The sequence below is a fragment of the Neolamprologus multifasciatus genome, chromosome 1, assembly GCF_963576455.1.
Source record: "Neolamprologus multifasciatus chromosome 1, fNeoMul1.2, whole genome shotgun sequence".
Taxonomy (NCBI): domain Eukaryota; kingdom Metazoa; phylum Chordata; class Actinopteri; order Cichliformes; family Cichlidae; genus Neolamprologus; species Neolamprologus multifasciatus.
Window position 1 is genome coordinate 36011909 of NC_140439.1, and position 13014 is coordinate 36024922.

At 39.5% G+C, this 13014-nt stretch overlaps 1 protein-coding gene across 4 annotated transcripts in view; it reads left to right on the forward strand.

Annotated features, from left to right (window-relative positions):
- The first annotated feature begins 1923 nt into the window (after positions 1-1923).
- The window catches only part of LOC146526187 (protein MTSS 2-like), a 99831-nt gene continuing 88740 nt past the window's right edge, over positions 1924-13014 (forward strand). Inside the window, exon 1 of one of the 4 annotated variants that reach the window (XM_085180076.1) lies at positions 1924-2492. In XM_085180076.1, the coding sequence (XP_085036202.1) occupies positions 2406-2492 (87 nt within the window). In that variant the 5' untranslated portion in view covers positions 1924-2405. The remainder of the gene's footprint in view (positions 2493-13014) is intronic. The other 3 variants (XM_085180161.1, XM_085180243.1, XM_085180320.1) reach the window with 3 other exon arrangements.

A 13014-nucleotide genomic window follows, 5' to 3' on the forward strand; every position in this document is an offset into this window, starting at 1 on the left:
GGCTGCGTGGCGCATCATGTTACTGCTAAGCTGCCTATGATGGTGAATATGGCTTTCAGAAAGCACAGATTTTCTTTTTTTCTTTATCTGTCCTTTATCTTTACAAAAAAAAAACATTATCAAGAAATGCCTTTATTCAGGAGCTTTTTTCCCCCCATATCCAGCAAACAACAACCCCCCACTGAAAGGATTTCTGCTCATACTAGAACTGCCTCAGGAAACATTTTTGTAGTTCGTTATGGCTCTGAAAAAAATGATGTAACTGTCTACATGAGAGGCACAGCGGTTTAACAGTAGCTACCAAGAACCTTATGACCGCAGTCATCTTTATGCATTTTCTGACTCAAAAAGCATAAATTTGACTCACAGTAATTTGACTACATTAATGAACACTGTCAGAGTTCATTCCATCACTGTGGAACCACACGGCTCCTAAATCAGCTTTTATTTTGATAGTCTCTCAGAGTTACTACTGCGTTCTTTTATTTTTACACTCAGCAGCTTCTATGAAGATTAAAGTGTGAAATGCCTACAGGGGGCGTTTTTTTTAAATGCATGCAGATGTGTCATTTGGGTGTTTTATTAAGTGTTTGTAATGTCATGTAACAGTAATGGACTTTGTATCAAACTCTGACTGGTACTGAAATTTTAATACTAACAGCAGTGTAAGTATAAATATTAATCCCCAACTGCCCAACCTACTCGTTATACTTTTTTCTTTTTCTTTTTTGGATAGTGATATGGCCAAACACAGAAAGACCAAAGTTTCAAATAATGAGATAATGATATGTATGTCCAAGTAATCTCCTTGAGCTACAGACTCGAGCTTTAGACTGCTCTAAATGCTCATTCATGGATTTGTATGTCAATGAGAGTGAACACCCCTAATATGGTCATGTTAGGTACACAGCCCTGAGTGTGAGCACCGAGGCTGAGCTTAAAGGAAGGAGGCAAAACTGAAAACTGTAAAATAAAACTATGAAGCTGAAAATGAGAACAATTAAACCAGTTTATTTCAAAATAAAACACATATTATTTATTTATTTAAGTATGCAACACACAATGATGTGCATTATACCAAATAGAAATTCATTGTTCCCAGTTGTTTCCAGTTTCCAGTTTGCTGCATGTCTTTAAACTGTTATTTTTTATGTTCAACAGAAACGGTACAGTCAGTGAAACAGTTGTTTAGTGAGGATATAAACATAGTCCGGTAACTTTAACCTCAGTCAAGAGGTCCTGTTTAGTCACTTGAATCATCACAGGTGTTTTCTACATGTGCCTGTGCCAGCACACCTACCAGACAGAGAGGACACACCACGAACTGTAACCTCTAACAGTTTCCAAACAGCTGTTATGAGAGGGGAAACCTATCCATAAAGATATTTTTGTACCGCAAACTGTAAACCATGGCATCTAAATAACTGCTTCTTCTTAAGGATCAAAATAAAACAGAGTCAACTTTTATTTTTAATTACTTTTTATGTATTTATTTATTACTCTGAGTAACTGATATGGAAAATGAAGTGTGTTGGACCTGAAGATGTTTTGCCTCCTGGGTAGACCAGTGAACTCATGTCACAAGAGAGTAGCAGGTGGAATTTCAGAAATAGCCACAATGTCAAAAATAACCACTCATACATGTCACTGAATGGTTAGTGGTTTAAACATAAATGGTCAGTGGTCAGTACGCATTCCTACACACATACACACACTCTAGTATCTAACTCTATCTGACAGTAAGCCCCATGCTGTAGTGTGTGTGTGTGTGTGTGTCTACATGCATGTATATGTGCCTGCGTGCGGCCATGTGACACACCGTCCAGGATTGTCCAGCCTCCCCTTTTTGTGACTCGCTTGCAGTTGAACGGATCGTATTACTGGCTGCTCTCCCTGCACCGCTGAGCCCACCGCCTGTGCACCAATCACAGCCTGTCGTTATTTTACCTACGAGCACATGCATGCACGAACGCACAGACACAGGCTCTGACACACCACATCCCTGTGCTTCTCCGCTGCGTTCACATGCGTCCCCGCGTTGCGCTGGCTGCGCCAAGATGAGCGTGGTCGCCCCGGTACCATCTCACCGCCTGAGTGGGAGGGAGTGAGAGAGCGCAAGAGAGAGAGAGAGAGAGAGAGAGAGAGATTTTGTGTGTCTTTCCTCTCTCAAACCCAATCTTACCTTCTCCTGGAAGAGACCGCAACGAAGCCGTTTGTTTCGGCATCGTTCTTTTTTTCCCACCCCTCCTCCTCCTCCCGTTCTTCCTGCATCCCTCCCGTTATTGTCGGTCTCCCGGTTTTCAGAGACCGGTCGTGATTTTGTGGAAATAATTTTTTTGTATATTTTTTTCCCTGCTGGGTGTTGGTAGCGCGCAATTGGTGCGCGCTTCTAAAAATTCCGGCGAATGGTGGATTTGGCAAACATGGAGACGGTGGAGAAGGAATGCGGGGCCCTCGGTGGTCTGTTCCAGGCGATTGTCAACGACATGAAGGTAAATGAAAGTTTATTTATAAGAATTTGTTGCCACGGTTAAACACATGTGCTCCCTCCCTGAAAATAGCGGTGTCCTGCAGCCTAATCCCAGCTGGTGCTCTCAGATGGGCTACACGGTTAAAATACCTGAACACACGCCGCTCCTTGAAAGCTAATGCTGATTTGTCTTCTATTTAACAATGAGGTGAATGAATGGATGATGGCAGCCTTTTACTGACAGTGATGCGGCGGCCCGGCGGGTTATTGGTGCGATCCGACCCCCACCGCCTTCCTCACGCCCGGAATATTGGCTGCGCATGCAAACGTCAATCCATTCTTTTATTTTATTTTCATTTATTTTATTTTTTTTAATGCAATCCTCAAATCTCAGCACCACCACAACAACCAGGCACCATCACCTCTGTTTTCAGTCTGATCAGGTTTATGCATGTGGATAATTTTGCAATCAATTTGTGAAGTGAAGTGTGTGAAATGTGAAGACCAGCTGGGTCTCATATCAAAGCCCTGTGGAAGTGCCCATATTAGCCTGGGACTCCATTCATCTCAACGGCTCCGTGGAGTGGCATGTATAATTGGCAAATATAATCAGATGTGTACCCCTGTCGTGACTGACACATTCCCTCACATGCACACGCCTGAATCTTCACCAGACTGTCCTCAACCTAAGACCTGCAGCGACGGTGTAAGAAAAGGTGCGCGCTCGACTGTTGCACGTTAAGCCTCCGTCGTCCTTGCTTTTCTGGTTACTCTGCGTCTCCGTGAGAGTGCAGCGTCATTGATTTTCTGTCAGGCTGATCCAGCGAGAAAACACAAAAGCACGAGAAGCCGCGCAGATACCTAGCCTCTCTGTCCGCGTGTCTGTCTGCCCATACCGCGGCCTGCCTGTCAGTCAGTGATTCTGCAGCAACCGTGGAGTGGTTCGGTACCCACCCAAGCTGAAAGTGCACCGGTGCTGCTGTAAGATGCTTTGGATGAAATGGTTGGAGATGCAGTCTCGGGTGTATGCCTGCTCGTCAGACGCCCATGCACCTCTGCATGCTTTTCTGTCTGCCTGTCACCTGATGACACGCACCCTTCTCTGTATGTTCCACTAAAAACCAGTTTACACGCGTGAATGTAAAAAAAGGTTTTTCTGTTGCACATTTCATTGCTCTCTGTATGGCTTCACATGCTAGAGGTCACAGCCAATGCAGCACACTCATTGTGTTGTAAGCATAAATTATTGACTTTCTGTTGTGGGTGAGACATGTCCAAGTGACAGAAGGGGATATGATCCCGGATATCAATATCAACCCACGATCAGAGAGTACTTCCAATGGATCAGTTCTAATTAATGTAATTCAAATAATACAGGTGGATGGAGAAATGACATGACTGGCAAAATCCAGTCAATAGTGACTAGAACATTATGGACAATAAAAAAGGAGCATTCCTATGATTTACTATTAATAGTGTTTAATGATAAAGCAGTAGTGTGCACATCTAAAAGTGATTGATGCCAAGAAGATATATATATATATATATATATATATATATATATATATATGTCACATTTTAAAAGCTAAATTCATATTGCAGTTGCACTTGCAGCAAATGCAATCCTCTTTTTTTTTATTTTGCTCTTAACATGGAGACTGGTCAATATGACTCAGACTAAGAGCAGACTACAGCGAGAGTACCACCATAAATCATGTCTCATATTTACACTCAGCAATAAGCATGTGCAGAAATTTGTTTACAGTGATTGTAGATCCAGTGACTGAAATTTACACATGGCACTAATGAAAATATTTAGCTTTGTGTGACGTGTGATTAGAAGTTAGCAGTAGCAACAGTATGTATTTATACTTTGGTAATGGTTGAGGAATGTCTACTTAGAGTGTTGTAATTGGATACATATTCAGCGGTGATCATAAATCAGTATTTTCATGTGTCTTTACCAAGGATTTGTCATTTTTTTCTCTTAAGAGCTCATGCTCAAACATATGTGTACAGTACACATTGAGATGGGTTAATCATTGCTCAAAGAATAGGCTTCTCAGTGCATCAGTGTTTCATTTATTATTCATTTATTTTCTAATGCATCTCCCGTGGATGTTAACCTAACTCAGAAAAATGTGGGTCACTAGAAATTGGGCTAGAGCACTCCTGACCTGATATAGTTTGTATGAATTCCTCAAGCAGGCATTGAATGAACATTAGTGAAGGGATAAGAATCATTGAGTCATCAGCCCTCAAACTCTTTTTGATTCTACAGGAAACTCTGTCTTTAATCAGTGTTCATAGATCACCAAGGAAGAAGCCGTTTGTCAAATGTAACAAATTAATAGTTTTTCTTGGAAACAAGCTAGTTTTGACAGCTTTGGCGATTAAATTGATGCATGACTTGTGCGACAAAATACACACTGCTGAGGAAGCATTTTTAAAATGCCAGTACATGATTTGTGCATAGTACCACAAACATCCACGATTCATATTTAGATTAGATTTGAATTAGCGAAAGACTTGGATACATAATTATATAATAATGTACAGTCATTTGTGAGCTACAATAAAATTGATCGTTATGTTTTAGACATCGTATTTTTTAAAATGAAATACAGCACGTTTAAAAGAAAAAAAAACTTCTAAAGCAGCATATTGCTGATTCCTGTACACACACTGTCAAATATTTAGGAATATTCACCATCCCATCTGCATCCATGAACATGTGCACTTTGATCCAAAGGATTTGTATAAATTCGATCTAGTCTACCCTTTCATCCATAGTATTCTAAAATGTTACAAAGCTGTACAACTCCAGGCTTCTATAAATGGTGTTAATTAAAATGCAAATGTAATGCAAATGAGAAGCCATACTGACATAGCAGTCTGTTTGATTTTTAGATCCTTATCTTTTAATTTAGAAGAAGACTAAGACTAAATTCATCGTTCAAGTATTCTCACAACTACTCATGAATTATGAAAACAATTAGAAGATGAAGTGAAAGTAACATACATAAACCGTATATGAACGATGTGCACACCCACCCTGATGTCACTCGTTGTTTAGAAACTCCCAGCGAGGTCAGTGTTTTGACTGTTGGTGTCGTGGTGTTTTAAACCTGACGCTGTGCTCCTTGGATCGCCTACAGCTACAGGTAATGGTCTGCACCAGATCCTCCAAAAATTGTCATGTCACACGCTTGCTGATCAACCCATTTCATGCCTAGAAGAGGCAAACCATGGCAACTACACAATGGAACAGCAGGTCTTTTGCTGTGATACTGGGTTGGCTGATTTTACTGCACTGGCTCCCTATCAGACTTCGAATGTTCACATTAGGTCTCTGCACAGTTAAGCATTATATTAACAAACCTTTGCAGCCATATGTCACCAGCAGGACTTTCAGGTCTTCTGATCAGGGATTGTTATCCCCAAATTTAGACAAAAAACTGAAGGTGACATTTGCAATCACTCTAGAATCCACTGCCCTCCAGTCTATGATCTGTGATCTCAATGGACTCATTCAAAAAGCAGCTTAAGACTCATCTTTTTAAACTGGTATTAGGATAACATTTCATTCTATTTTATTGGTTATTCTTTTTTGTTGGTTTCCTTGTTGGTTTTAAATTGATCTGAAACACTTTATATATATTATCCCACTAATGGATTCCAACTGCACATGACACATGGAAGTCCTTGCTCTGCTCTTTGGGCTCAGTGAGCTTGGAGCAACCTAGAGCAGGTAGAGGATTTCTAAGTAGCTCTCAGCAAATCTCCTGAGCAGAACAAGGATTATCACTGCCAGCTACAGTCCAAGACAGACAAGGGAATCTGAGGCTGAATGTTATGACAGTGACCTTGCCAGTAAGCCAGCTGGTAGGAAAACAACAGGCTCAGGAATGGACCACGGGTAGCTGTGAACAGAGACTGAAACTTCAAAATGTGAATTAGGAGTTTGTGCATCAGTATATCAACTACAAGTGTCATTGTTGTTTTGCGTGAATGAAAAATAAAAACTGAAACAAAAATTAGTGCTTATGTTTAAGAAAGACTGAGGTGGTAAATGTCAAGCTCCTACATATATTTTTATGTATTTTAGCTATTGAGATTTCTGTTGAGTTGATAAAAAATGAGTTGATAACTTATTTATTTCTACAAATCTAAAACAGTTGGACATCTGGATTTATGTGTGATATTAGGGTTGATCAGTATACTATACTGCCTCACAAGGTTTCAAGGTTAGTAGATCAGATGAGAGAACGTTTGGGGCTTCTCCCCAAAGTTTGTGCACTCTCTCAAGATGCCGTGTCCTGCCAGTTCACGTTTATTGTATAATTTTGTTTTCTGCAAGTGGATCTATAAGCCAGTGCCCTTAGGTGTCATGCATGGTTTTCAGTTTGCAAGATTCAACCCCAGCGTTCACTGTTTGCCAGCGTCAGCAGAGTGGATTCACACAGTTTAGAAAGCACTTTTTCTTCCTCATTTCCATCATCTTCCTCTTTCTCCTCTTGCTTCGCCCTTCCTCTTCCAGTACTCAGCAGGTTCTCCACCCGAGGCAGTCAGTCACCCCTCATGCATGTGCACATGTGCAGTCTGTATGTGCATCATATATGCAAGCTGCCTTTGATCTGATGTAGAATTATTGAGGATAACTGTAAATTAATAATGGTGCACAGTGGGAGTCGCAAAGTAGCTCATAATAATAAAACAGCCACAAAGTAATAATCTTCTCATTACTGTGTACAAGAAATATACATGGGAAACGTTCCCATATACTCATACAGCTAATTCTGTGCATATTTCTGTGTGTGTGTGTGTTTAAGGGCATTGTGTAGTTGTCAGCAAATGTATATCCCTCGAGGGCCATGTCTCGCCACTTTCAAGTGAATTGTTCACACAGGTTACGGAGGGTCAATCTGATAAGATGAAGACGTCGTGTTCATGGTCATCTGATTAAATCAGCCGGTGGATAATATTTTCTTGACAGTGGCGGGAGGACAGAGTAAAGGAGAATATAATTTTATTGTCAAACTTGCTGTATTTCTGGTATCTGGATACTGCGCTGTGTCGTGCATGTTCAGTTCTTAACATTTTTTCTCCTTTTTATCAGACTTTAAAAATCCTGCGTTGTGCTTTTGTGATTTTTTCCCCAGTTAAAATTGGTTTCGTTAAATTTTTTTTTTCCTTTCCCCCACTGCTGGAAAGATCTTGCTGGCAATCCGGGCATTTATTCCAAGAGTCATCTATGTAACACATTTATGTGATGTTTCAAACAAGTGTTTCTTCAGCTAATAATAATGCTCTAATAATCTTAGCAAGCATAGCACACTGAATATCTGCAAATGCAAAAATGCAGTTGAGTCTTCATGTATTGCCTGCAGCGACGTTGTTGGCATTGTGGGATGCACATCAAAAATACAAAGTTATGAGGCAAGTCATTTATGATCCACTTGCATGTGTGGCAGCAGTGCTTTCATGTAAATGACTGCCCTATAGCTTCACTTATACTAAATGCTGGCTTTACAATGACTCTGAATGGCAAATTAAATTCCACAAAGGATTTAAAAAAGGAGAAAGAGCTATTACTGCCATTAAAATATTGCTGCTGGGTTGTATCAGAGGATAAGTGGTTAAGACACCATATGCCTACAAAGACCCTCGTTTGATTCAAACAAGGGACCTTTGTTGTATGTCGTAGTCTGCCTCAATCAGTGTTTATGTCCTGTTTTTTCTGTTTAAAGAGAATCTCAAAAATACCAGATGAATTGAGAGTGTTAAATGGACATAGTGCCTGCCTGAGTCCTCATTAACGTGTTGACCAGGAAAAACAACAACCCCACCAAACCAGCAGAAGTGGAAGTAAACTGGTCAGTAGCCTCACAGAGACAGTTCATTGTTGTCCATCCCTTTAAAAGCTGGTGACAATTATGCCCCATGACCCTTGGCCATGCCACAGAACTGAAGATGCTCTGTGGAAGCAAATCATTAGTCCAGTCTGTGGTGCGTTTGTGTCCATGTGGTCCAGGACACTTCCGAATGCAAGGCCTGTTGTTTAGAGCAGAGGCCCGGGTTCAACCCAAAGATGGAGGAAAATCGACAGGCAGATTTCTCCACGTAGCTCGTGTATGTCCATGCAGCCTCTGCTACTCACACCAATGAGCTTTTTGCAGCGCAGACATCAGCACCAGCATGTTAGCTCATGCTGCAGATGTTTGATGTTATGTTTGAGACAAGTGTTTAATATGCATGGGGTGACCACCTAATGATCAATCACTTGTCTGTATTGCCTTTCAGTGAATATCTCACAGATCTTTCGACAATGGGCATCAGTATGACATATGGGTTATCCCATGTCTCAATGATAGACCTGCGACACTAATAAGTCTGTTAACTTGCACAATTAGCAGTTCTGTCCTGGACAAACAGGCAAAACTGTTTTTTGTTGTCAGTTCTGGAGGGATACTGCTGGATACTCCAGAAGTGAATTCACATAACTTGCATATCTACTTACTTTATGGAAATACATAAAATGCAAATCGTATGATGTATTAGAAGGATTGCTGTATTTCTGTAATCTATCCAAGCTGAGTAAGTTTAGCAGAATCAAGGCAAATAGATAGAAATAGATACTTTGTCATGATACTAGGTTTGTGTTCTTCCTGTTCTTCACTTTGCTGTGATGTTGAGTGTTTAATTCCTGTTTTCATTATGTTAACATTCTTATGCTGAGTTTCAGTTTGGCAATTCTGGTTATGGTTCATGTGTTTATTTTTATTTTTATAATAGTTTTACTTCCCTCAGTGTTCATGAGTTTTATGTTAAATTTAAGTTATTCACAGAAATGTAAATCACATTGTATCTTATTCACATTTTCACACTTTTCTTTTTTCCTCTGGAATGATTTTGTAATAATGGTTTTGAAAAGTTATATACAAATAAACATATTATTATTGTTATTATTATTATTAGTAGTAGTAGTAGTAGTATGTTTTCTTCTCTCTGTCTTTAGTATTTTCTCTTTTCCCTGCGTACTGTTTCTGTTGTTTGCCCCACCACCTGCCCATGGTTGCCTTCTGCCCTCTGTGTACATGTAATGTTGCCTTTTTTCAAGGTTCATGTTTGCTTTTTTACTGCTATATGTCGTTCTTTTCATCTTTTCATTCCCTGGCTCCCTCTGTTTATCTTTATTGATTCCTGTTTGTTCCTTGTGTTTTTGGATTTCTGTTTTCAGTTGGAACTTTGTTTATACTGAAGTCTTGCTTTTTGATGAAATATTATGCTTCACTTGAAGAGTTTATGACAAACTTGGTTGATTAATTGAAATTTCTTTTTTTTTTTCTTTCATTGTCCTCATCTGGCAGTTGAGATTGATTATTATTGCTAACTGACACAGTTCAGGTTTCTGCTAATAACAGTAATGGTAAGAGCACTGTTTAAAAACAGAGAGCATAATTCCAATCCTAATTGCATCTAAAGTTAATAACTTTGGACTTTAATACTGAATCTTACTGGTGTTCAGAGCAACTCCTTTGAATTTGGCAAATTCCATCATCACTGAAGCTGAGAGGCACCAGCAATATCAGTTGTAATAACTTTTCAGGGGCATCTATTAAATTTTTAAGAGTTGGCCAGGAATTTACTATTTTACTTTTTGCTATATCCAATAAAATGAAATGACTGTACTCTTACTAATGCTGCAGTTTTAGAATGTATTGACTTTGATATTCCTAAAATATGTACTTCAGAGAGAATCAGATTTTTAAAGTCGCAAGAAGAAGCAAAAGTTGAGAGCAAGGCTTTGTGTTTCTTTCATTAAAAATAACAAAGAATGAAAACATAAAAAAAAAAACTTACAGTCCATCATATACTTATGTATAAGATGCCAATATTCCAATAGGACACGCAAAGGAGCATCTCCCTCGTTAGAGCTTGTTAAAATCTCAGAGGTCGTTAGGGCCCCGAGGCTCATTAGAGTCAGTAGAGATGAATGGGGAGGACTGGTCTTGGGAGGCGTGGAGGCTACTTGGGAGCCCGCCAAGACAGCTTCACTCAGTGAACCCTTTGTCAGGCCTGTCAAAACCTTTTCATCACAACTCAGCTGTTTACTGTAAAACACACTGATCATTATGAACAGGCCAGAGGCTGACACAGAGAATAACAATGAACATGGCAAATCAATATTCTCCTGTTCATTTCAAAAAGAAAGTTTTCTTCATGCTCTATATGTCATCATTTCATAATCACATGTATTTGACAAGCATTGGATTTATACCGGCATTAGTGTGAAGGGCATTAGTGAGCAGGGGCTTTCACACCCATAGTTGCTCTCATCATTTTTTAATATGAAGGGTTGATGATGCTCATTACCCAGCTCCACTGCTAATCAAAATGATCATCAAAACAAAAATGAACTCCTATATTGAAAATACATTTTAAAACATTGATATAGTGGAAGATACAAATGTTAAATCATATTTATCAAGGCTACTGCTGATACAGTGCCAAGACTTTAGCATAAGCATTTAATGTTAGCCAAAGGAGCGCAGGTGCTGTGGCAGCTATCGAATGGTACCATAACTGTGTGTCCTGGTGACTTCCCTGCTTTCTATGCCGTAGGATGAAAAGGGGTTGGCTTTGCACAGCTTCACTCTATTCACATCTTAGCTAGCCTGAGGTTATCACTTGGGATATTATTCCAAGGTAGGTTTTCCATCCATCCATCCAATCATCCATCCATCCATCCATCCATCCATCCATCCAACCATCCATCCATCCATCCATCCATCCATCTTCCTCCACTATTAAATTCAGGGTCCTTTCACAACAAGACATATGTGGTATTTCTTGAAAACAGTTAATTGGTAGAATCTATTGTGTTTCGTATCATCAGCTGATATATAGCATTAGCTATATTCAACTGCAATAGTATTACAGTAATGCATTAAAACAAGAATAGCTCAACTAAGTAAAAGGAAACTGAAGTCATAATTTCTTTAACATGTGAAGGTCAGCCAGTCCTTAACTTTTAAGAACTTTTAAGTGCAGTTTTGTATTTGGCTCTGTTTTGATCTCCACACAGCAACAATATGGCCCACTAATATAACTAACCACTGATACTGCCATGTGATACAGTGGTAATACATAATATTATGAGGCATTACAATCAAGTTCCACCTCTCCTCTCTGTACATGAGGGGAGCGACGATAACAGCTGCACTTAGTCTTAGAAGCCTGATGGGCACACCTTCAGCTTCAAGTGACAACCCTTTGACAAGAGCGGAGCAGTGCAGAAAATAATAACCTTCAGCCCAGTAAAGGAAAAGGGAAAAAAAGCCAAGAGTTTGGGTGATTGATGGCTCCTTGTGAACATGCCATCCAATGAATGATAATGCACCTCAGTCTCATCTTTTATCACTGTGCAGGGTGTAAAATGTGTGCATCTCCGTGTGCCTTTTATGATTCAGGACTGAATATTTATGCTTAAAGTGTGTGTGAATCATTACTTGGCCTGAAAATTAAGGCTGAAATCATCATAAGTCAGTTTTCTTGTTTACTGGCTAGCTGATGATTTTTTTCTTTCTTTGATTGGACTTTTTCCCAAATTAATGGACGTGTGGTTCTGACTTGCTGGACTCTTTCCCATAACCTCCTCTGCTTAACTGCATCAACCACCCCAGCTCCACTTTGTAGGTCATATAGATTAGTATATACTGTTATTTATATTTTTAAAAAACTGATTTTGTCATTTTAAGTCATTATAGTGTTGCTACCATAACTAGCAGCAGAAATATATATTAAGTGACACATCAAATAAATGCAGTCAGACAACATCATGATCTAAAGTATATGTTTGCATATAGCATATAGGTGCTGGTGCAATTGCTGCTACGCTCGGAGTAGTTTTTGCTATTATACTTGTTAATTAGTGCAAATCTAAATTTCCAATCCCCACCCTAACCAGTCACAACTGATGACTGCCCCTCCCTGAGCCTGGTTCCGCTGAAGGTTTCTTCCTGTTAAAGGGGAGTTTTTCCTTCCCACGTTTGCCAGAATCCTTGCTCATAGGCTCTCATCTATTTGTTGGGGTTTCTCTGTATTATTGTAACGTCTAGCTTACAATATAAAGCACCTCAAGCAAGCTCTCGTTGTGATATTGGGCTGTATAAATAAATGGAATTGAACTGAATTGAACCCTATCTTCTTCTGTAGATTATTGTTAGAGAACTTGATGACACTTCAATAGATACTGACACAGACTGAACACAGATAAGGGCACGTTGGCAAGTCTCAACAATCTCAACTAGTAAATCTAAACTTTGGGTTTCAGCATCTTACCAGTTAAACTTTGCTTACTTCTCACAGTTACAATGATTTACTACTAAATGAGGTCAGTTGAGTGTTTTCTATAGTGGTATTTTTGTGTAGTGCAGCATCTCTGCAGTCTAGGGCTAAACCTTGACTACTTGACACTCACAACTGAAAACAGTCATTGATGTGATACTTCTTCGAATGCACAGTTGATGCATTTTAATGTA